Source organism: Lipotes vexillifer, unplaced genomic scaffold (genome assembly GCF_000442215.2).
Source record: "Lipotes vexillifer unplaced genomic scaffold, Lipotes_vexillifer_v1.1 scaffold117, whole genome shotgun sequence".
In the NCBI taxonomy this organism is placed as follows: Eukaryota; Metazoa; Chordata; class Mammalia; order Artiodactyla; family Lipotidae; genus Lipotes; species Lipotes vexillifer.
The window spans coordinates 1,292,571-1,316,781 of record NW_006785593.1 but is presented as its reverse complement, the minus strand read 5'-3'; the positions used below and the strand labels follow the sequence as shown (position 1 = coordinate 1,316,781).

General features: G+C 32.5%; 1 protein-coding gene across 7 annotated transcripts in view; it reads left to right on the top strand.

Annotated features, from left to right (window-relative positions):
- The window catches only part of PPFIA2 (PPFI scaffold protein A2), a 474,850-nt gene that overhangs the window by 371,281 nt on the left and 79,358 nt on the right, over positions 1-24,211 (top strand). For all 7 annotated transcript variants that reach the window (XM_007457669.1, XM_007457666.1, XM_007457665.1 and 4 more), the window contains 7 exons: positions 5,315-5,398; positions 5,662-5,793; positions 7,342-7,404; positions 11,035-11,126; positions 15,574-15,709; positions 17,430-17,650; positions 20,094-20,331. In XM_007457669.1, coding sequence (XP_007457731.1) covers positions 5,315-5,398; positions 5,662-5,793; positions 7,342-7,404; positions 11,035-11,126; positions 15,574-15,709; positions 17,430-17,650; positions 20,094-20,331 — 966 coding nt within the window. The remainder of the gene's footprint in view (positions 1-5,314; positions 5,399-5,661; positions 5,794-7,341; positions 7,405-11,034; positions 11,127-15,573; positions 15,710-17,429; positions 17,651-20,093; positions 20,332-24,211) is intronic.

Here is a 24,211-nt window from a genome sequence, read left to right as displayed (position 1 = left end):
GTCAACTTAGATATACTTATAGAAATGACTAGTAATCAAAATGGAATATATAAAGATTTTCTTTAGGCTTTATGAAGATTAAGTTTATTTAATCTTTACTGTATTGGTCTGTTATTTAGATGAATTTTTATGTTACACATATCTTATTTATGTTGAAATGAATGACTGATATATATGATATGATGATTCCTTTGCCTAAACATTAACAAAAACGAACAAAATATCACGTCCTTAGAGTTAATTTTCCATGGTTATATTTGCACATATGGATACACATGAGACATAATAATTTAGTAAGCTCAACATAAATTGTACAGTATTAGAAATGTAGGAGATATCATAAGCAGTTGATTCCTTTCTGACTATGGTATGAAAAAATTTTGTTAGAAGTTAGACATTAGATTTGTATAAGTCTAAAGCCATTAAATAGTCAGAAATTGATTTTAATAGTTGTAATTTCTTCTGAACCAATTAAAATCAGTAATATTCTGAAGAATGTTCAAAATTAACTGCTATTTTATGGACATTAGATTCTGCAATTATATGCATATTTTAGAACTTAGCAACCATTATAATGCTAAAACGACTATTCTTACCTTTCACAGTCAAATGGAATGGCATTGCTTGAAAGTCACATGTCACTAGAATAAAAGTACAGATTTTGTCACTAAAAGCATATTTGACTTTTAATATCAATTCAAAAATGTACACACATTTTAGAGGTTCACACAGTCATTACCATGTGCTGTTTTCCACACCACTGCAGTAAACGGGTCAGATAGATATATGAACTGCAAGTTATAAATTCTGGCATTAGGGATTATCCAAAACAATTGATGCAACAAAATAAAAGTAGACACATATAGTTACTTTTGGAAAAGTAAATAATTAAAGAGGAACAGTAAACTGATGCCTATTAGTTAAAATAGAGTAGTTAAACAGGTAGTGAAAAGACAAACAGTTGACAAAGCAGAAAGTATTGGTATAGTTTGTTGTAGAGTATTGGACTAACTAGCTGAATGAAACTTTAGTCTGATTAGGGTGATACAATCTGGATCCTTCCATAGTCACAGACCATGCCATAAACCGCTCTGGAAATTTCAGAGATGTGTGATTTCTAAAATAAATATAAACTTACTTAATTTTAGAAATATTATTGAAATTATATAAAAAGTGCAAACATAGTAGTAGTAGTATGCTATTTTTTCTTGCAAACACATTTAAAATTACTATAATATGGATTAAGATATGTATACTTAGGCTTTTCACTTGAGGAATATAAAGAACTTTTATAAAGAGTTATCTTATTGAACTGAACTATTTTAGGGGGAGTTAGGCAAGTGGCTAAATAATAAAAGTAACTTTTGTAATATTTTAGTGTCAAATAATCAATAGTGTCATAAGTAAACTACAAGAAAGTCTGGAATCTCTCCCCCAAAAACACAATTTAAAATTCAGCAAAAAATTGCCCCAAATTAACCTCTGATGGATTGAGAATAAAGCATAATTTAAAATATAATACTTGACATATGAGGCTTTAAAAATTCCTAAGAATCCTTAATTTAGAATGTAAAAAAAAACAACTTAAAATAGGTGTCTCATCTGTTTTGCCCTCTATTTTATTTTATTGAGGTCATATTTGATACATATATTCACTTATGCACCCAAAATAATTTCCTCAGTTCACTCCTACCTGATAATATATTGCTAAAATTCCACTTCATCTGGAATTAAAAGAGAATAGAAAGGGAATTAAAAGGGAATAGACCCCTTTGATTTCCTCACTTTTTAGGAGTTTTACCTCTCTTAAAAAGTATGAAAATGTTAGAATTCACTCTGCTTGTCCTTTTTACTGCTTTCTCTCCTGACTGGCTCTGTATCAACATTATTTCAGATATACAGTTTGTAGATTATCACCATATTTAATTCATTATTCACACGCCTCTGGTGCTGAGATTTTATTTTCAGTATACTCCCTCTGCTTGTAACCCTTTTATAACATTTGAAGATCAGTCTTTCATTTGCTCTCCCAAGCTTTATGGCTAAAAAGATTTTTGACCATTTTCTTATCTCTGTTCTCAAGACCTTTAGGGACTGTCTCTAAAACCGGTTTTAGTTATTCATTACTTCAATTCCAATTTGTTTTCAGTGTGTTATTATTGATCTCCATAGTCTTTTCTACGTCATAATCTTTTTGACTTCTCACTAATTTATGATTTATGCTTAGTTTGAACCCAGACTCCCTCTTCTATATTTTGAATGATATTGTTAACAATCCCTCATATATTTTAATTGGCCTATAAGTATTTTTTCTGCTTTTATTATCTGCCACTATTGTTTTCTTCTCTTTGGCCCTCCTCTCTTTAAATTTGATTGCTTCTCCATTTCCAAATATATTCACATTCTTCTCAAAACTATTTCTGCCTATAAAAGAAAACTGTAAAGTTTTCTTCTAAAACTTTAGCTCGTTTGAAAATTGCCTTGTCACATTAAAGAGTGAAATCAAGATAAGCTCTGTATCCCATCAAGGAGTCAAAATATAGCAGATTGTTCTTATGTGGCTATAGTATTTACACCAGTTCCTTAAATTGCAGTCTTCATAAGGTTAAGGTGAACATAAATCAATAGTGGTTGCAAATTAATCCAGTGTTTGTTTAGAGATGATGTCTGAATTTATTCTTTGGTTGATAAGGGTATCTTTTTTTTTGCCAATGTGGTGTGTGTGTGTGTAAAAATAGGTAGCTAAAGCTCATTTAAGGCTTTTAGAAAGTAAGAAGTATTGAATAATGGCTAGGGAAAAAATTTAAAATTTGGCTTTGATGAGTGTATATACAATTAAATAATAAACATTTTGGGATCCCAGTCTTATGATGTTTACTTCTTTAATTAAAATGCATATTCCTCAGCAAGGACATAATTCATCTTGAATTCCATAAGGTATTTCATTCATTTTTAGTACCAATAAGAAGTATAAACAATAACAGTGATTTAAACATGACAGAATTCTCGTTTAATCTCTGAAGTGAATATTCACAATGTTTGGTGTGTTTTCAGTAGTTAAGATGGAAAAAGCTAGAAGTTTTAAGGACCTCTGAAAGACCTACTGACTTACTTGTATATTTGAATAAACAGTTTTGGAAATTGAAATGTTCATACCTTGACTACCTTGAGTCAGTCACCAGATTAATTGTCATAACATTAACTGCTTGTTAAAATGTACTTTTGAGAGATTACAGATATGTTTAAGAATTTAAAATACATAATTTCAGCAACATTTTGAACCATTTACTGTATTCTTAATTGAATTATAAATTTTTTAAAATATTATAAAATCATTTTGTGGCATTTGAAGACTATGGTAGCATTCTGTGTTGCTTCTGGTTGGAAATTTGAGGAGAGAAATTGGTTATTTCTTCATTATTTTCCTGATTTATGAAATAATATCAGAAGGAAAATATTTCAAAATGTAAATTTTGAGTTATTATTTGCATAAGCACAGCTGTTAAATGTTAAATGTTTATTTTATAGATTAAGTTGGAATTTGTTGCATAAAATAGTACATATGCATATGAACCAATACATGAATAGGTTACTATTTCTTTTCAGGTACTGCATGATATATTTATATATAGTCCTATATTTGCATAAAGTACGTTTCACTGTTTTAGAATAAACTTATAAAATGTAATAGAATATGCTCTGGAGTTAAATTTTGTTTTCCTGACATAGGGTACTTTGGCTGTTGTGATTATTTAACTTGTAATTATTATTAAAATGTTGATGTAACTTTACATGTAATCTGTGCATAACATACTAATACAATTCAGCTATCAGCAATGTCACATGTGTTGAACACTCTGCATCTGTGGTAACCTGACATTCACCTCCAAGACATGTAACTAACCTTGGCACTGGGCAAACATTAGCTCACAAAAGACACTGTGCTGCCTATTCACTTTAGGGCACTATTTTGTTTCCATAGCAACAAATCAACGCAGAATCAGTTTTAGAGTGGTCCCTAGTATCGTTCAGGAGGAGTCACAATAAGTTTTCTTGTCCTCACAGCATTATTGTCACTTTATTTGAGGACTTTTAATCATTTTCATTTAAAATGTCGAATTAAGGCTATGTCTAAGAATAGGCGCTGAGGTTCTACACCTACAGCCATAGTGTGTATTCAGAGACCAGAAGTCATTTTGTAAGTTTGCCAGTGCTGTTGAGGAAACAATCCTGCTTGAATTGGAGAATACTCATAATAATTAACCCCGTGGCTTAGCTTTTTCTCTGATTTCTACAGAGCTGGGTTTATAATAAATTTTGTTCCAAATTTATTTCACCTGAGTCATTGCCTTGGCCTACTCCTCAATATTGAGGTACTTTGTTTCCGTTATTTTTAAGTAATATGATAAACAAACAAACAAACCAAAATATAAAACTTTTAACAATCTGTCAGAGACATATTCTAGTGTTTGGTTTCCCATAATTCCAATTATTACATGACTCTTTCAGAGTTGCTTTAATTCATTCTGTAGTGGTCTTTCATTGCCAGCCATCACTAACCTTCCATACCTTAGGTTGGTAGCTTTTTATTTGAGCATATCATTATTTTTCACTTATAACCATCAACTTCATCATGTTCACCAGATATCAGTGTAGTTCTTTCCACATAAAATTCTATTAAAGTATTAAATTTGCTGTCACATTTTTCTTTTAAGCATTCTGTGCTGTGTTCTGTTCAGTGTCAGTGCCTTTAGTTCTGATTTTTCAATTTTGTCCCTCTCCTTTTCCTTGACTCGTTAGTCTGATCCAACCTCTTCTACCTCATCTGATGATTATCAATATGTTATGGAAGCTAAACTACAAGAAATGATCTCCATACGTAGGAAGGTAGTCCTACTGGACTTTACTTTCTATTGCTAAATAGAATTCATCTAAGTTTTTCTTTTCATTTGTAAAAATTATGTTACTTTTATTTATTGATAATCGACCATCTGTGCAGTTCAGTGCTTCAGGAGCTTAAGATTGGGCAATGGCAGGTTTGTGTTCAAACCATGCACAGTCTGCATGTTACATTTGGCTGATTTCATTGCTCATAAATAACTCCAATGTTTTGCTGATGCTTGGATGTAACAGGCCTTTGTAGCTGACACATTTCAAGCAATGCTGTTCAGCTGCCTGTTTAAAAAAAGTTTATTTTTTGAAAACTACATTTGCGGTTGGTAGTAGCTTGCTTTACATTTTATTTCAGTTTATTCAGAGGAAAAGTGTTAACCATATCTTACATGTCAGGTGCATTCTTCATCTTTCTTAACAGGCTGAAGAAAGACATGGAAACATTGAAGAACGTATGAGGCATCTAGAAGGTCAACTTGAAGAGAAAAATCAAGAACTTCAAAGAGTATGTATTTTAAGACCATCCCTCTCAAGCATCAGTTTATGGATTTATATTCTACATATAAGAACTGAATGTCTTTCTTGATTATAGGTTATATTTAAAATCATATGAATATGCCCTGTGCATTAAAAAAAGTTTCTGCCAATTTAATCAAAATAGACATAAAATTAAATCCAGTTTTAAAACTAGAAAAAATACGAAAACAAACCCAAATATTTTTAAGTGATTTTTATGTTAAATTTATTTATTTTTTTTTTGAATGTAAGGCTAGGCAAAGAGAGAAAATGAATGAGGAGCACAACAAAAGATTATCTGATACTGTGGATAGACTTCTGACTGAATCCAATGAACGCTTACAGCTACACTTAAAGGAACGAATGGCTGCTCTAGAAGAGAAGGTAAAAGGACCAGTAGAATCACATGATTATCAGCTATGTTCTTATGATCATGTTTGTTTTACACTCTGCTACAATCATTGCATTGTTCAGATGATCCATTTACTTTCCTTAATTTAAAAAAGCCTGATATATTCTTAAAAGTGAACAAATAGTTTCTGTAAAAATATGAAAGATCAATTTTTAAATGAATAAAAATGTTACATGGCATATAAATCTTACATATTAGCATGATCATATAAGACAAAGGTATTATAACACGTTGCACTTTTGTGATGAAAATAGTTCATTTGTCTTTCACGTGGTATGCAAAAACAAAGAGTAAGACAAAAATTAGTATTTTGGAGTGTGTGGGGAGGCTTGCTTTGAACCATACAAATGTTTCAAGTAACTGAATCTACTGCTAGTCTGAAAGCCAAAATGTGAGTGAGTTTATATCACCAATAGCACTAGTGTCAGTCCCATGACTGAGTTTAGAAATGCAAAACTTTCAGCTGCACTGTTTCCAAAAAAGTGTTTCTGTACAGACTACAATTTCACTCACAGTTAATATGTCCGATTAATAGTTGGTGACTGCCTGACCAGCAAGAGCTAGTGAGCTAGTTGCCAATTCCAGAGTATAAAAAAAGGTAGGGACTAAAACCTAGGTGGAGAAATCATTTTGGAAATTTAGATGGAATGCCAGTCACTACCTAAGCTAGACATTTCCCCCTGCTCCATACAATAAACCAAAATAGGAAAAATGTTTCAATGAAATGTTAAAGTAGTTTGATTAATTTACCCATTAATAAGTCATAAGGCATGCCTTCTTCCCATTCAGCACAAAATGCATGCCAATAACCACACTCTTGTTTTAATTTAACTCTATAAATTTGAAAAGAATACATTATTTTAAATCATGCTTTTTAATACTATAAGAAAAGCATAAAGCTTTTACAACAGTAATACTTTTATGGCAAGGATTTTTTTCAAATCTATGATGCAAGTCATTTCCACATCATGTTATATAACATTAGTTTTTTAAAAAGCTAATATTTTATTTTTATTTATCTAATAATTTAAACATTATTAGAAATTGTTAATTCTGTATTTGAAATAAATATCCAGAAATTGAAATTTTAAAAAAATCTGATCTTAAAATTTCTTCTTTCTTCGGGTAGTAAAAATGAGTTTATCTGAATTCTTCCCTATGATAGCTTTGGCTAATATTTTGCTTTTTATTCACTTTTTCTCATTTGAAAAGTAACCTAATTATTTCAAATTTTAAAAAGACTGGGAAGATGCAGTCAGAAATAGCTTAAAAGTTAATATTTATCTTATTTGTCAATCCAAGTGTTACAAAGTGACATTTCCTATTTAAATTATGTATTTCTAAAATTGTTAAGGTGTCTTGTTTAAAGATTCCATTGAAACTTGGTTTCCATGGAAATGAAAAAATAGATGCACCAAGGAAGGAATCAAAGAAGATTCTTGAGTGATAAAAAATTAATCTACACATTTAATTATTTTCTGTTTTATTTATTATCTATGTGTTTTTTTTCTTTTCTGTAGAATGTTTTAATTCAAGAATCAGAAACTTTCAGAAAGAATCTGGAAGAATCTTTACATGACAAGGTATTATGGAAGCTTACATTTTGCCCACTTTTCTATTTCACATTGGTGAATATTTTGTTATAAAATAAATTTGATAATAAATAATTTTAGGATGTTATCTTTTAAAAATATTTTAACTTTTATATTATACATACAGAAAAGTATACATATATAGGGAGAGCTTGATGAATTTTTACAAACCAAACACACTGAAAATCAATATCCTGGAAGCCCCACTTAGTTAGCATATAATTACTACTCTTATCCTAAAGGATAATCACTATCTTGACTTCTAACAGAAAAAAAATGGTTTTGACTTTTTTCATGCTTTATATAAATGGGATAAAAATGTATGCACTGATTTGTGTGTAGTTTGAGATATTATTTTAGCAGAAATGTATTAAATACCTACTGTGCATAAAATTGTGCTGTTATATTTGCAAACATGAACTTAGTTCTAAAGTACCTGAAAAGTCTAATTGAGGAGAGAAAACACAAAGCAATGAGTTGTAGAGTCACAGATGCCAAGTGTCAAATGAATGAAAGATAGTAAGAACTACAGGTAGGAGAGATCAATATACATTGCTGCTATAAAGAAGGCTTCAGAATGCTTTAAGGAAAGATAGGACTGTTTTGCAAGGCTTTCAAATACAGTGCCTGTGCCATGATTGCAAGTACTTAGAGTGGGGAGGAGGTGAGTAGTGACTTTGATATCTTAAATAATAATGGACATAACAGTTTGGCTGGAATCAGTTATTCTTATTGTAGGATATGTGATAGACTAGGCAGATAAGGGCCAGATTATAAAATGTTAAAAGCTGTAATTGCTAATGTGTTTTCCTCCTTCCTTAACATGTAAAATTCTTGTTGGCAATTTTGTCTTATTTCATTTTGTTCAACATCAGTAAATGAAATAATATAAAATCACTAACTTAAGAAGTGACTTATAGATGTATATTAAACAAAAGATGGAAGGAATGGAAACAGAAAGGAGGGAGAGAGGAAGTAATAGAAGGAAGGAAGGAAGGGAGGAAGAGAGGGAAGGAAGGAGGGAAGGGAAGGAGATCTGGCAACAGTATGTCATTTGGAAGGTATTGGAAAAGATGAGAGAATAAAGATAAGAAAGAACAATTGTACATTTAACTATTGAATACTACATATTATGATGTTAATTTAAAAAAATAACTATTTAGTCCCATGGTCAGGATGTACACACCCTTAAACCCCGAAAGATAGGTGTATGAGAGCAATACAATATGGTGCCTAGAAGATAGCATCTAATTCTTTCTAAAGTAGTTCAGAAAGTCTACAGTGAAGAAGATAACATTTCATCAGGCTCTTGAAGGCACATTTGATCTTAACAAATAAAGAAGGGTAGGGAAGAAGACGATAACTATGCAATAGCACAGAGAAAACAAAGATGGTTGATTTGCTGAATCACCAGAAGTTTGCTGTGACTGGTATGTGTTTAAAGAACTAGGGTGTAAACAGATTGTGAATTCGGAACTTAATCCTGTTATGGAATGTTATGTTATCCAAAGCTCTGTGTGCTTCTGGCAAGATCCCCAAAACCCACTCCCCAACCTCCTACCCAAGCCTGTAGCTCCAAAAGTCTGCCCAGGCAACCCGCAGTACTAATCATTACATGCTTTGCATTCCTGTTCATGTCAATCACTAGAGGCAGCAAATCCCAGGTCATACCTCATTTCTGAATATCATTCCATACAGCTGAGCACATTTCCTCATCTAACCACATCTCCTATAACTCCTCAAATTTTCACTCGATTATATTTAACTCACAGTCCATTATTAGTAAATATCCATCATATACTCAAACTCTTCTTTTCATGTTTCTCTTCATTAATTTTGATCTCTAAAATGTGAAGTTCCTAGGACTGTCTTTGGATTTCTTCTCTATGTTCGGTCCCTGGTGAGTTCGTGGATTTAAATACCATCTGTAAATTGAGAAGTTGCAAATTTAGATCACCTACTATACTTCCTCTTCCCTGAGGGAGTACATATATTCAAGAGTCAACCCAGTATCTCTATTTGGACACATGGTCATCTCAGTCTTAACAATTAATCCCCCAACCCCCCAAACACCACCACCACCTAACCTAATCACCACCAGCAGCAGTCTTGTCAGTAAATCACAACTTCTTTTTCTTAACTACGCAGGCTAAAAACTTTGGAGCTGTTCTTGACCTCTTTCTTTATCACACACCCCATAGCCAGTCCAATAGCAAATTCTCTTAATTCTATCTTCAAAATACAACCAACATCCTTGCCATTCTCTTTCTAACACCATTGTTGTCCAAGCCATAATTCTCTTGCCTGTTTTTGGAAGAACATAATAATTTTTTATCTTCTCCACTTCCTAACCCCCTTCATCAGTCCATTTCACAGCCATAAGAATGATCAGGTCACTTCTCTGCTCAGAAATCCCCCAATCATTTCCTATCTCACTCAGAGTAAAAGTCAAACTCTTTAAAAGTGATTTGTAGGGCTTCCCTGGTGGCGCAGTGGTTGAGAGTCCGCCTGCCGATGCAGGGGACACGGGTTCGTGCCCCGGTCTGGGAGGATCCCACATGCTGTGGAGCGGCTGGGCCCGTGGACCATGGCCACTGGGCCTGCGCGTCCGGAGCCTGTGCTCCACAACGGGAGAGGCCACAACAGTGAGAGGCCCGCGTACCGCAAAAAATAAATAAATAAAATAAAATAAAATAAAATGATACATCTAGCAGAGGAATGTGTGGGAAAGAGATTGAAGGTAGCAATACATCGTGGAAGCTGGTAAAATAATTCAGGAAAAAGGTAAAAACGTGTGTAATGTAGGATGGTGGTAGAAAGAATTTTAAAAAGAGCAGATGATAAGAGAAACATTGCAAAGACCACATTGACAAAAAATTGTGGTGAGAAAAGAAGTATGAGTCCAGTAAAATGTCCAGCATTGGTCACATGGAGGGGGAAAAATAACAGCAATAGAAAATCTGGAAGGACACATTTATAATGTTATAAAATTTATAATCACAAAAACAAAATTAAGTCCTTACATGAGTATTTAATTAAGGGCTATAAGATCACCCTCATCTTCATAAATTTGCAGACTGAAACTGTTAATGCCGATCTGAGAAAAGTATCAGATGCATAAATTATTGTACCAATATCGAGCTAATAATTTTAACTCATATCAAATGATAATTTTTTTCTCATCCTTATCCTTTTAATTTAATCTTCCTTCTCTTTCACCCATGTGTCCTTCAACCATTATAGGATGGTTGAAATCCTTTACTTACTGTAGAAATAAGACCTTTTCTTTATTTTCTAAACTGCTATACTTTCTACTCAGATTTTGAAGTGATGTATACATAGCTGGTCATGACCTTAGTTTTCCCATATGTTTAGAAAAACTTAGCATTAGTGAATGTTAGGGAATGTAGATAAAATTTTATTGATTTCTGCTGTCATATTTTCATTTCAAGGAGAAAATTAGGCATTTTTTGCTGTCATGTCTAACAATATGTAATAAAAATATGTTAATTTTTTCCATTTTTAAAAAGTCATTAAGCTTGGTTGTTTGGTTTATCATAGTTGAGTATTGGTACTATTGGCATATGCATATCATCTGAGTAACACCTCTTTGATTTTTAGGAAAGATTAGCAGAAGAAATTGAAAAGCTGAGATCTGAACTTGACCAGTTGAAAATGAGAACTGGCTCTTTAATTGAACCCACAATATCAAGGTAACATTAAATAAAAAGCTTTTTCACCAATAATCAATATGAATTTCCTTATGGTTTCATATCTCCTCAAGTAAAATAAATAAGTACCTCCTGTTTCTCAGCAGGCATTGCCCTATTTTGATCCCTTACTGATTTACAGTTTCTACACTCAAAAATAATTCTCTAATTCAGTAATTCTTCCCTCAAATATGCAATAAAAATGTAAATTGTTACCTTTTGTATTCTGTATTTAATATATATAGAACTATGTCTTCTTATATATTATAAATTATAAATGAAGAAGTGGAACCATATATACAGAGATTACATCTCTTTCCAGGAAGAGTCATTTTCTCTACATGCAGAAATGTTCTCAATGTTTAATTTTGCTGAAGAAACATCATTGTTATGATCACTTAGTATCTATTTTGTTAAACTAATTACAATAAAGAGGGAAGGAGAAATTAAATGTGTTAAAAAAAAAAAACTTCAAGTAAACTTGTTTGTACTTATCTACTTTGACTCAATACCTAATCTTAAAAAAAAAAAAAAAAAAAAGCAAAGAGATCCTTGTTTACTCTCTAGATAGGCAGATCGAGCTCAATAATTCACATATAATTTCCCTTTGTGCTTAGAGCCTTTTATTTAAAGTTGATAAAAAACCATAGAGGGATTCACCCATTTGAACATTTATTTGTTAGACAACACAGTATCAGCTATTTGAAACCTTTGACCACCACAGACTTCTAAAAGTCCATTTTTCTTGGTCTTATGCTTATCCTAAGAATGTTAGCTCTACAAAGGTTGGATATTTTGTCTGTTTTGAATACTATAATCTCAGCACCTAAAAAAAGAAACCTTGTATATAGTATACTCTCAATAGATATTGTTGAATAAATGAATATCTAGTAAAGCATTTTTTGGACATTCAGGTGAAAAATCCAAATTAAAAAAAATCCTAAGGCTGCTTACATTCTCTTCAATGTGAGTATTAATAAGAACAAAATTCAGTATTTTGAATTCAGTTTAGTATAAGAAACACAGTTCTGCAGGCATAAATACACCCAAGGAACTTTTAAATATGTAGGTCTTTAATTTTGAAAATAGTGTTTATTTTTCTAATGTTTTATTACGGTTTATATATCTGAGGCTATTAATTCAGTGATATACATGGTGATGACGATGATGACGGTAAAGGAGAAAGAAAAAGCTGATAAAATACCAACAGAGTAAATACATAGAACTAGCATTATTCAGTCAACAAATGAAACATATTTTATTAAGACCAAATGGCCATTTCATTGTCTTTTTGACCTTCAGTCTCAGAAATACAGAGTTCTAGAAGTGTTGTCTAAAAGTTCATCACCTTAGTGAGTCATCTTGGCAGCCTAACAATGTGACATTAATCCACAATGAAGGCTCATCAGGGAAACTTGGGAACTACATACAGAGCAACTATTCTTTGATACAATGGATTGTAATAGAAAGAACAGTAGACCAAAAATAAGAAAATTGACATTCCTAGGTCTTAAACATACAATGACTAGCAGTTTGATTTTGGAAAACCCATTTTTCCTTAATAACTTCAAATATATATGTATATTTACATAATTATATAAAATAATTTTTATAAAATATATATGTATATTTACATGAATTATATAAAAATATTTTTATAAAATAATATTTTATGACTCTCACAAGATTACTTTGCAGATAAATGAGACAAGTGAGAAAAGTGTTTTGCAAACAGTAAATCAACTCACAGATATAAAGTATTATAGGAATTATTAAGTTAGCTAATTTATAATGAGATTACTGAATATTAAAGAGCAATTATTTCTTGAACATTCATATTTCTGAGTGCATATAATTGAAAAAAAAACAATAAAGAAGACAGAAAGTGCATGAGAACTTCATCTACTAGTTTTTGATCTTACAGGTGGGGAGGTAAGAAGAGTTGAGCTAAAGTGAGTATCAGTGACTAATATCCTCTACTAGACTCTGAAAAGAAAGTAAAATAAGTTCCAGAGTGGCCGAGAAAGCCTGATTTGGCTCAACTCAGGGGAAAGGGTAGGATTTGGATAATTGGAAAGGACAATGAAGGACATCCCAGGAAGCAGAGAAATGGGTAACAGCTTTTCTCTAAGAAAATTCGTGCTTGATTTATCTATTGAAGCTCCTTTGTGAGATTATATTCAAGAGTCACAGGAGATTCAGGAGGGAAAACTACCTGGTTCCTTGTTTAAAGGAACCAGTGACTGTATTGTAACCTACATCTGCAAGTGCCTCTCAAAATATTGTACACCAAGAATAATTTTAAAACTGAAATATATGGATATACTGCCTCTGACAGATCACAGAGTTGAATAAAAAGAGAGAGGTGAGGGGTAACTGCTTTAGATGAAGTGTAAGCAATGGCTCTTCTACAATTAGTGTTGGTTCAAGTCTTTGTTCTCTCAAGATCAATTAAGTACTTTCTACTTGTGAGACTGTGACATTGGAGATACAGTGGTGATGGTAGTGAAGAATACATGTTCCAGATGGAAAATGCAGGAATATGAATTTGAGGACTGTTATAATAGAGGGAATACCAGGAGCTAGAATAGTATATGAGGATGGGACTTTTAAGCTGAGACCTTAAGAATAGTAACCACATAAATGTTTGAAGAGATGATTTCAGGCAGAAAGAATAGCATGTTCAAAGGCTCAAAGCAAAAGAAAGTATAAGTTTGAGGAAAATGACAGACAGCACAGCTAGATGAAGAGAGAAGGCAGAGAGTAACTAGCAGTGAAGCTGGAAAGTAGGAGGGGCCCAGGTAGAGGACCTTGTAAGACACTGAAGAGTTTTGAGCAGGGCTTTGATGGGACCAGATCTGTGTTTTGTTTCATGTTTTTATAAATGACTTGGAGTTGAGAGATAAAACAACAAGAAAAAAAAAACAAGAAAGCAATACTCCTAGGATGATGTGTTAAAATTTTAGAAATTCTACTCTGATACCCACAGAGACATTACCCTAAGCAGCCACAGACTAAAGGTCGCTAGGATGTTCTGACCTAGACAGTTAGGACTCTATTATAATCAACTGCATCCATTCATTGTCTTACCAGATATTTATTAAGTTCTTATTGTATTCTAGGAATACCTCCCTGAGCATACAATAGTGACTAAAATCTGAACTTTGCCTTCATGAAATATATACCCTCTGCTATAAATAAAGACTGAGAGTTGTGCCATTTAATGACTATGGCCTGGTTGGTTAGTTTTTAATATATGACTAATTCGTAATAAAGCCATTTTGCTTGATTAAGTCTCAAGTTCACTGCTATAAGAACAATAGCTGTCATCTATTTTGGGGATGATTCTTTAGTTCATTTGCTTTAATGTCCAATTTGGCAAAACAAAGACATGCATCAGTTAGGTCAGTGTCTTCTACTTTTTCAAAAACTCAGACCTCACCTCACCTTTTGTAATCTTGCCAAATATTTGGGGATGTTTGTCTTTGTTAACAAAGAGAGCTAAGAGTGAAAGCATAGTAGATCAGCAGGAGCCCCAAGTTCAAGAGAAAACACGGCTTTAAGCATATTTCCTAATGATGATGGATCATTTTATAGGATAGCATGTTGCATTTGTAATTATCATCATCATCGTAGCAGTAAACTGAATTTGCTGTAAATCTCTATATAAATAATATACTTGGAGAAACCTTTAGTGCACTTTGATTACAGTGTACTTTATTATCATGTTTTTTGAAAACCAGTCTGACGATATTTTCCAATTAGAATTTTCCAACTGTTTCGTCTCTAAGCAGATTTCAGAATTAAATGTGCTTATTAAAAGATTTTTCTTAATCTTTTTGGAACAATGTCTTATCAAAACCTGAAAAACTCTTCTGGTGAAACATCCTATTTTATTAAAAAAATAAGATTATTAACCTTGGGCCAATCTGATTTTAAGTATTTTGTTGATTTCCTAACTTGAAAAATAAAACATTGGAAAATAGATAATTTTGTGACCCAAAAGTTTATACATTTTTCTCTTAGCTTAATGAGGAACACTTAAAAGAAATACAGTGATAAATAGCATGTACTGGGATATCCACTAAATAGCTCAAACTAAGAGTTGTCAGAATGTAAGCCAATGGATTTTGGTTGTCAATCTTAACATGTTCCATTGGACTACTGCTTTTGAAAATAATGATTAATAAACAGAAAGGTTTTTAAATATTCTAAAAAGAGAAAATGAACTTGACCTTCAGAATGAAACTGAAACTGGGGTTTCTGAAATAAGCCTCCAAAGAGACCTCTGAGAGTTACAACACTTCAACACTTATTTTCTTCCTTGCAGTTTTTTTTATTTTCTTCCTTTGAGGATTTGTGCTTTACTGCCAATTAAGCAGTAGATAGTGATTTGCTGGTAAGTTTAATTTTTGAGATTGAGCATATTTTATGTTTTCCTTGTTTCCAGAACTCATCTAGACACCTCAGCTGAGCTGCGGTATTCTGTTGGATCCCTAGTGGACAGCCAGTCTGATTACAGAACAACTAAAGTAATAAGAAGACCAAGGAGAGGCCGCATGGGTGTGAGGAGAGATGAGCCAAAGGTTAAACTTTTTATTTCAAGTCTTTGATGGTTTAAGTAAATGCACTCTTCCACTTTGGATAGTATTTTAATACTGAGAGAATTCATTTTTATTAGTTTCAGGTGTGATATATAACATATTTTTAAAACTATAACTAACGTATAACCCCTACTGCGTACCAAAAGTTGAACCAAGTATGTCCCAAGTATTTATCCAAGTATTTATAGCATTGTAAATTGAGTACTATTTTATACTAATTTCAGATGTGAAAATATTGAAGCTGAGAAATTTTAAGTGTTCAGACTTACACAGCCATTAAAGTGATAGAGTCAAAACTTGAGCCTGTATTCATGTGATTTCAAATTCCACACTTTTATCTATTATGCCATATTGCCAAACAAATGGGCTTTTGGTTTGCTGGGCATTTAAGCAATGGCACTCATATCGTTAATTAAAATTACATATTTTAATAATAATTACTGTTTTAATAACACTTTGAGGAAAATGTACACAGACTGTTGAAAGTGTTTATAGAAAACTGTTCATTATAAGCTGCAGTGCCAGCCTTTCATTCAGTCAATAACTTAAAATCTGTAGGCTGTATATGTTAAGTATATAGTTGCATTTTATAGAGAAGTAATATATAGTTCCTGTGTGCCCTAAGTATAGTTCGTTTTCCTCAACTTCTTTTATGTTTCCAAAATACTATATAACCTACTTGTCCTTATTTATACAAGGCTCTTGACCTCCTTTGAATTTTTAGCTGGCAACTACATGTCATGTATAAGTTAGTCCCTTGTAGTAGGCATTCAATATCTAATTTATGGATAAATAAATAAGTGAACAAACGAAGAATAAATAAATCCATCTCAGTTCTTTTCTCAGTTTTATGTGGTAAATAAATTAGTGCTACTTGGTACCAAAACAATTTGTAACACAAGTACTTACTCAGGTCCTCAAATCTGAAGTAACTACTCAGGGCAGTATCTTGTGGTCCCCCCAAAAGTCATTTTACATCATCACAAAAATGAAAAACAATTTTTTAAAAAGCAGAAAATCTAGGACTGCTCTCTTACTTTCAACCATCTCCTACCTTCAGACCACAGCTTGAAAAGCACTGGTCTGTTGGGTACTCAAGACTTTTGTTCACATGGAGGATTTATTATATTCATTTAAAAAATATAGTCATGTAAATTATTGTAGTATGCCTTGGGTTTAAAAAAAACCCAAGTGAGGCATTTAAGTGACCAGAGCACTGGAGATGAAATTAAACCTCTGCGCAATATTTTTATTAATACTTTCTTAGAATGTTGGAGAGAGAATTCTTGTGTAATTTATTGAGTGGTAATATTCGTACCCTCAGCCTAATTAGTATAAGAGATGAAAATACTGAAGTACAAGTGAATAGAGATTGTTATATTTGAAAACAAGTTAAAATGTTGCAAACATAGATGCTTTAAAGTAATTGCTGCCTTGAATTGGGGTTGAACTAAAAATCATGCAGAAGTTTATCATTTTTATTCCTATTAAAATATTGATATTTATGCTGAAAATTAGTACCTACCATTATTTAAGTATCAAGGAACTATTTTATTGGAATGATAAATTAAAATATTAATAATCAGTTCTACCTTTGCCAAGTAAGCTATAAAAGCATGTATGTTTTTAGTTTTTATTTTCAGAATAATGCTTTGAAAATGAGCAGCATGATAAATACTGTAATTGTTCCTTTACCATCTAGGTGAAATCTCTTGGGGATCATGAATGGAATAGAACTCAACAAATTGGAGTGCTAAGCAGCCACACTTTTGAAAGTGACACAGAAATGTCTGACATTGATGATGATGATAGAGAAACGATTTTTAGCTCAATGGATCTTCTCTCTCCAAGTGGTCATTCTGATGCCCAGACCCTAGCCATGATGCTTCAGGAACAATTGGATGCTATCAACAAAGAAATCAGGTGAGTTCAATGATTTTTGATGGTCTCAAGTGATTAGAAGACCTTGATTCTAAAAATGTGATCATCAGATCAGAAACATTGGCATCACCAATAAAGCTTATTAGAACTGCAGTATCTCAGACCTCGCTTCACACCTACTGAATAAGAATGTGCATTTTCACAAATTCCTGGAATAAAATTAGGACAGCTTTTGTAAGAAACGTATATGAAAAATATACAGATTAATGATGATATTAGAGCAATATAAAAGAATTAGGTAAAGGTGAAATCTTTGATGAGTTTTCCAAATAAACTGAAAATCTGGGTAGCATTGGATTTTTTGTTTGACTAAACTTCAATCTATCTCTTACTCAGCTAGTTCCTCTAAGTTTTACTCTCCTTTACAATTAATTAATAGAATACCTAGAGATTAAAACTACAATTTTTTGTATAGCAGAACCATATTGCCTCTCACCAGAAGGTTTTTCTGGAATCATTTACCACCAATCACTTGAAAGTACAAAATTTCTTTTTCTTTTTCTTTTTTGAAGAGGAGGCAGTTTTTCCATTGGAATGTGTTTGAACATTAATAATGTACTGTGTTACTTGATTAAACCTTCCTTTCGGATTCTGATCTTTGGGTGAAGTTAAAATGTACCATGAATTCACTTTGTTATACAGCAGAAACTAACACAACATTGTAAAGCAATTATACTCCAATAAAGATGTTAAAAAAACATGCACCATGAAAATAAACTTCAAAGTAACAGAATTCATATTCTTTGTGTAAGTGAAAAATTAAAATTAAGAGTAAATTTGCCTCAGTATTTGTATTGATTTATTTTTTAGAGAAGTTTAAGATTCACAGCAAAATCAAGGGAAAAGTACAATGGTTTCCCATATACCCCCAGCCCCACACATGCATAGCCTCCCCCATTATCAACATCCTTAACCAGAGTGGTACATTTGTTACAACTGATGAACTTACATTGACACATCATATTATTCAAATACATAGTTTACATTATGGTTCACTCTTAGTTGTTTGGAAAATGTATAATAATGTGTATCCATCATTATGATATCGTACAGACATAGTATTTTCACTGTCCCCAAAATCCGCTGTGCTCTGCCTATTCATCCCTCTCCCCAACCCAACCCCCGGAAAACACTGATCTTTTTACTGTCTCCATAGTTGCCTTTTCCAGAGTGTCATATATTTGGAATCATACAATATGTAGCCTCTTCAGATTGGTTTATTTCATTTAGTTACATGCATTCATTGTTCCTCCATGTCTTTTCATGGATTGATAGCTCATTGCATTTTAGCACTGAATATTGTTCCACTGTATATATGTACCAGTTTATTTATCCATTCACCTACTGAAAGATATCTTCATTGTTTCCAAGTTTGGACAATTATGGATAAAGTTCTAAACATCTGTGTGCAGGGTTTTGTGAGGACATAAGCTTTGAAATCCTTTGGGTAAATATGAAGGAACACAGTTACTGGCTTATACAGTAAAAGTATGTTACGTTTCGTAAGAAACTGCCAAACTTTTCCAAAGTAAATACGTAAAAAGAAAACTTTGCAGTAATCATAACCTTGAAGTTAAAGGTTATATCATAGGAAATCACAATAAGCCATTTGTAGTTAAGAGGAAAATATCTCAGGAGAGGTGGTTTCTAACTCCATTTTTCAAACAAACTGTACTGGTACCCAGTTTTATTATATCAATATGCAAAATGTGTGTAGATTCAACTTAAATAGGATCTTGAAGCAACCCAGTTAAAGTTCTTTATTCTTTGTGTCTTTGTAATAAATAATGTATGCATATTCTTGAAGCTTCTCCCTATTTAAAGAAAGAGTAATAGTGTTTTGTCTTCTCAAAAGCATTTATAGCAACTATAGCAATAGTAATTTTTAAAAAATTTTTCACTATCTGTCTCTCATATCTACATTATTAAATTGCTTGGTGCTTATGTAAAGGCAACTTGGCTAAGTCAGGGTTTTATTTGGCCAAATTAAAATTTTGAATGACCATTTATTGAGGATTCTATCAGTTATACTTTTTCATTGGATAGGAGGTAAGACTCAGTGACTTTGTTGAGATTTGGGTTTCTAAAAGTCTCATATATTCGTTCCTGAGTACAAATGTAAGATTAGGATTAGTGGCAGAAATTAACTAGGCACTCAAGGTTTAAAAGAGTTTTAACAGGTGGTAATATAGAAATGGGGTCAAAATGAAAGTTGGGAGGAATTATGTATCATTTGAAAAGAAAGATTTTCTAATTTTCAGCCAGAAAATCTCTGGAATTTATTGAAAGTTATATTGCCTAGGGAAAAAAGAAAATACTAGATTTGATATAAAATGTTCACAAAGTTATTTATTTATTTATTTAGTGAATTCCAATTAACATTATAACAGCATAAAATGTATCAAAATTAAACTGTATCTTTCAGACTAATTCAGGAAGAAAAAGAATCTACAGAGTTACGTGCTGAAGAAATTGAGAATAGAGTGGCTAGTGTGAGTCTGGAAGGCCTGAATTTAGCAAGGGTCCACCCAGGTACCTCCATCACTGCCTCGGTTACAGCTTCTTCGCTGGCCAGTTCATCTCCCCCCAGTGGACACTCAACACCAAAGCTCACGCCTCGAAGTCCTGCCAGGGAAATGGATCGGATGGGAGTCATGACACTGGTATGATGTGTCCAGAGAACCTTTGCTTTCATTAGAATTACTGATGCATTAGCTGAAATCTATTCTAGTCTAAAGACTTTATGTGTGTTTTATTTTTTTTCTCAACAAACCTATGTGGTAGATACAAATATTAATCCCACTATGAAGTGAGGAAACGAAGCCTACACAGGTGTAACTTTCCCAAGGTCACATAATAAGTAAATGGAAGAGCAGAAATCTAAATATCACATCAGAAATCTGAATGACTTAAACCATTAAATTCATTTTTACTGATGATACCTTGATGATTGAGACTGGGTGGGTTTTTTGTTTTGTTTTGTTTTGTTTTGTTTTTGCGGTACACGGGGCTCTCACTGTTGTGGCCTCTCCCGTTGTGGAGCACAGCCTCCGGACGCACAGGCTCAGCCGCCATGGCTCACGGGCCCAGCCGCTCTGCGGCATGTGGGATCTTCCTGGGGCAGGGCACGAACCCGTATCCCCTGCATCGGCAGGCAGACTCTCAACCACTGCGCCACCAGGGAAGCCCTGGGTGGGTTATTTTTAACACAATAAGTTTCAAAAATTATTTATTATAATCACTTCAATACACCAACATAGAATGTTATAATTTTATAATATACATAATATAATTTTAAAAGAAGAGCCATCAACAATAGCAGCAATTTCCCAATTGAGTTTTATAATTCATGTCAGCATTTTCACCCTTCTTTATTCTTTAATTCTTCATTTCATGTATCTTCTTTTGGGATTAAAAGTTGGAAACCTAAATTAGGAAGTACCCTTAACATAAGAGAGAAAAAAACCAAAGTACTCCTTGCTAAAAATAATGTTAGGTGGAATGACTACTGAATGTCATGATGTTTAGTCACTTGATTCTCGTGATAACATTTGAAAATGTTATTATCTCGAGCGAAAGTAACTGAAATGTTGAGAGTATGGGTAAATTGTCCTTGTTCAACACAGCTTGTAAAGAGGAGCTGGATTTTTTTTCAGATTTGCTAACTCAAAAGCATATACTGTTCTTTTTTTTTTTTTTTTCTGTGATTACCTGGGAATATGTTGAAATGACAACAATAATGAAGATTTAAATATTCTGAACTCTTTATGGAGGTAAAATTCTATGTTTTGTATAATGAATATTAAAGCTATGTTATTAACACAATAAAATTCCAATTAAAAATAAAAGTTTGGGGCTTCCCTGGTGGCCCAGTGGTTGAGAGTACGCCTGCCGATGCAGAGGACACGGGTTCGTGCCCCGGTCCGGGAAGATCCCACATGCCGCGGAGCAGCTAGGCCCGTGAGCCATGGCAGCTGAGCTTGTGTGTCCGGAGGCTGTGCTCCACAACGGGAGAGGCCACAACAGTGAGAGGCCCGCAAAAAAAAATAAAATAAAATAAATAAATAAATAAATAAATAAATAAATAAATTAATTAATTGCCACAACAGTGAGAGGCCCGCAAAAAAAAATAAAATAAAATAAATAAATAAATAAATAAATAAATATATAAATTAATTAATTAATAAAAGTTTGGGGATAGAGATTAAGTAAAATGCAAATAGATCAAACAATAGTTTGTATACTGCAAAAATCTAGCACAAATGTAACAAATGGAGGATAAATTAATAATACGACGGAAGAATATTAAGTGTATATAGTGTTTCTGGTCAGAAGGCTGTGAAACTTCTATAAAAAGTGTCACAATGCCTGCATCTCTCTGTGTATATGGGTGTGTATAATATCTGAACAAAGAAGTTTAACTCAATTTCTAAATGGTATCTTTAAATAACTATGTTGCAATTATGTGTATTGTGGCAAAAAAAAAAACCTGTAAAAATTATTTTCATTAGAATTAATTTATATAAATGCACACATATGTGCATATGTTTGTGTGTATGTATATATATGATACTCTCACCCCAAGGGGAAAACTACCTTATAAGTAAATAAGTTTTAAAATTTTATCTTCATAAAATTTCTATTATGTCTATCAGTTTAGATATCTTTTTCTTTAACTTTGTGACTGAGAATTGATACAGAAAACTGTTTATATGGTGAGGCAATATTTCCCATATCCAAACTCTACAATTATGGAACTTGCAAGCAAATTTGTGTAAACGAGAAATGATGAAAAAAAATTTTTGAAAGGAAATACTTACCTCCTTAGGCCATTGAGTTTACTATTCTTTGCTTATTTCTGGACTTGATATTAAAGATATTTTAAAGTAGGTGACACAGACAATGGCAAGTCCAAACAAAGGCCAGCTAATCAGAGCTGATCCCAGTTAGATACAGCACAAACTTGTAGCCAATGTACTACGATAAACTAACCCAATATACTACATTGGGTTGCAGATCTACATTATGATCTGCTTATTTTAGAAATCTAGGAACCGTCCATCTGATTTTATTAACTAAAAATGATATTGTCTCTGGCTTAGTTTATCCATATGTAATTGATGACCTACTTATTATCAAAGCTACAGTAAGAATATTGGCCCACAGAGCATAATTTAGTCGGCATTCAAATTAAGAAAACTTTGGTTATTTCTGTATTGCTATTATTTCCTTACATTTTTGCAACCTAGTATTTTGCCCTTTTAAATATTTTCATTATATATTAGCATTATAACCCTTGACAGTGTTATTATTTTTATAATAATAAAATAATATATTCATAGCCATTTAGACATAATGTTTATGTATGTATGAATAGGATGCCACTGCTTTCATGCATTTTCTTGAACAGTTAGTTATAAATAAATCAGTGGTAAATGAGCATTATTATACTATAATTAGAGTACTTAAAAGATATTTAGAGGGACTTCCCTGGTGGTGCAGTGGTTAAGACTCCACGCTCCCAATGCAGGGGGCCCCGGGTTCAATCCCTGCTCAGGGAACTAGATCCCACATGCATGCCGCAGCTAAGAGTTCACATGCCACAACTAGGGAGCCCGCCTCCCGCAACTAAGGAGCCTGCCTGCCACAACCAAGAGACCCGGTGCAACCAAATAAATAAATAAATAAATAAATAAATAAGAGACACCTAGTTCAAAAAAAAAAAAACCAAAAAACAGATATTTAGAGCATTTCCTGAGGGTAAAAAAAAAATGTTTTAAATGTTTAATATCTGACTCAGAAAAACAAAAAATAAAACCCAGGAAGTCTTTATCACCTAACAAAACTTTGTCGTCAAATTCGTTATTGTTATAGTGAAAGACAGGAAGGTTTTCTTTTACCTGTAGAAAATATTGGAGAAAAAATAATTTTGTTGCATATAATTCATGTTTGAATATTCAGAGCAAAATTTGAAATTTTAGGGACAGAGATTGAAAAGACAATGTATTCATTCATATTGTATATGTTTTGCAAACATTATTATTTGTCCTGATAATAAAGCCTATTTGTATTTACTTTTACCTCACCACAAATCCATAGGCATAAATAACATGTTAGTGATATCTAATTAGAATACTGAATGAGGTAAATCAACCCATTTTTCAATAGCAACAAAAATGTAAAGTATAATGGAATAGTTTAGTAAAATGTTTTACTTACATAAGAAAAATTAACAAATGTTAAGTGAATAAGTTTTATCTAGGATCATAAATAAATAACTATTTTTAAAAAATTCTCTAAAAGAGCACTGACAAGAAAACAGCAGCCCCAGAAATATGATATACTGAGGCCAGAGCTTTTGGTATTTGGAGATGGAGAGTTTGTTAGGATGCCAGGAAGTTTGAGATCACATAGGAACAGGATATCTGCCCTGAGAAGGTCCAAAGCCCTGTGTAGATGGGAGTGTTTATAAACTACATATATGTACATTGGATCTTCATTTACACATAGTCTTCTTTTTTTTTTTTTTTTTTTTTTTTTTTC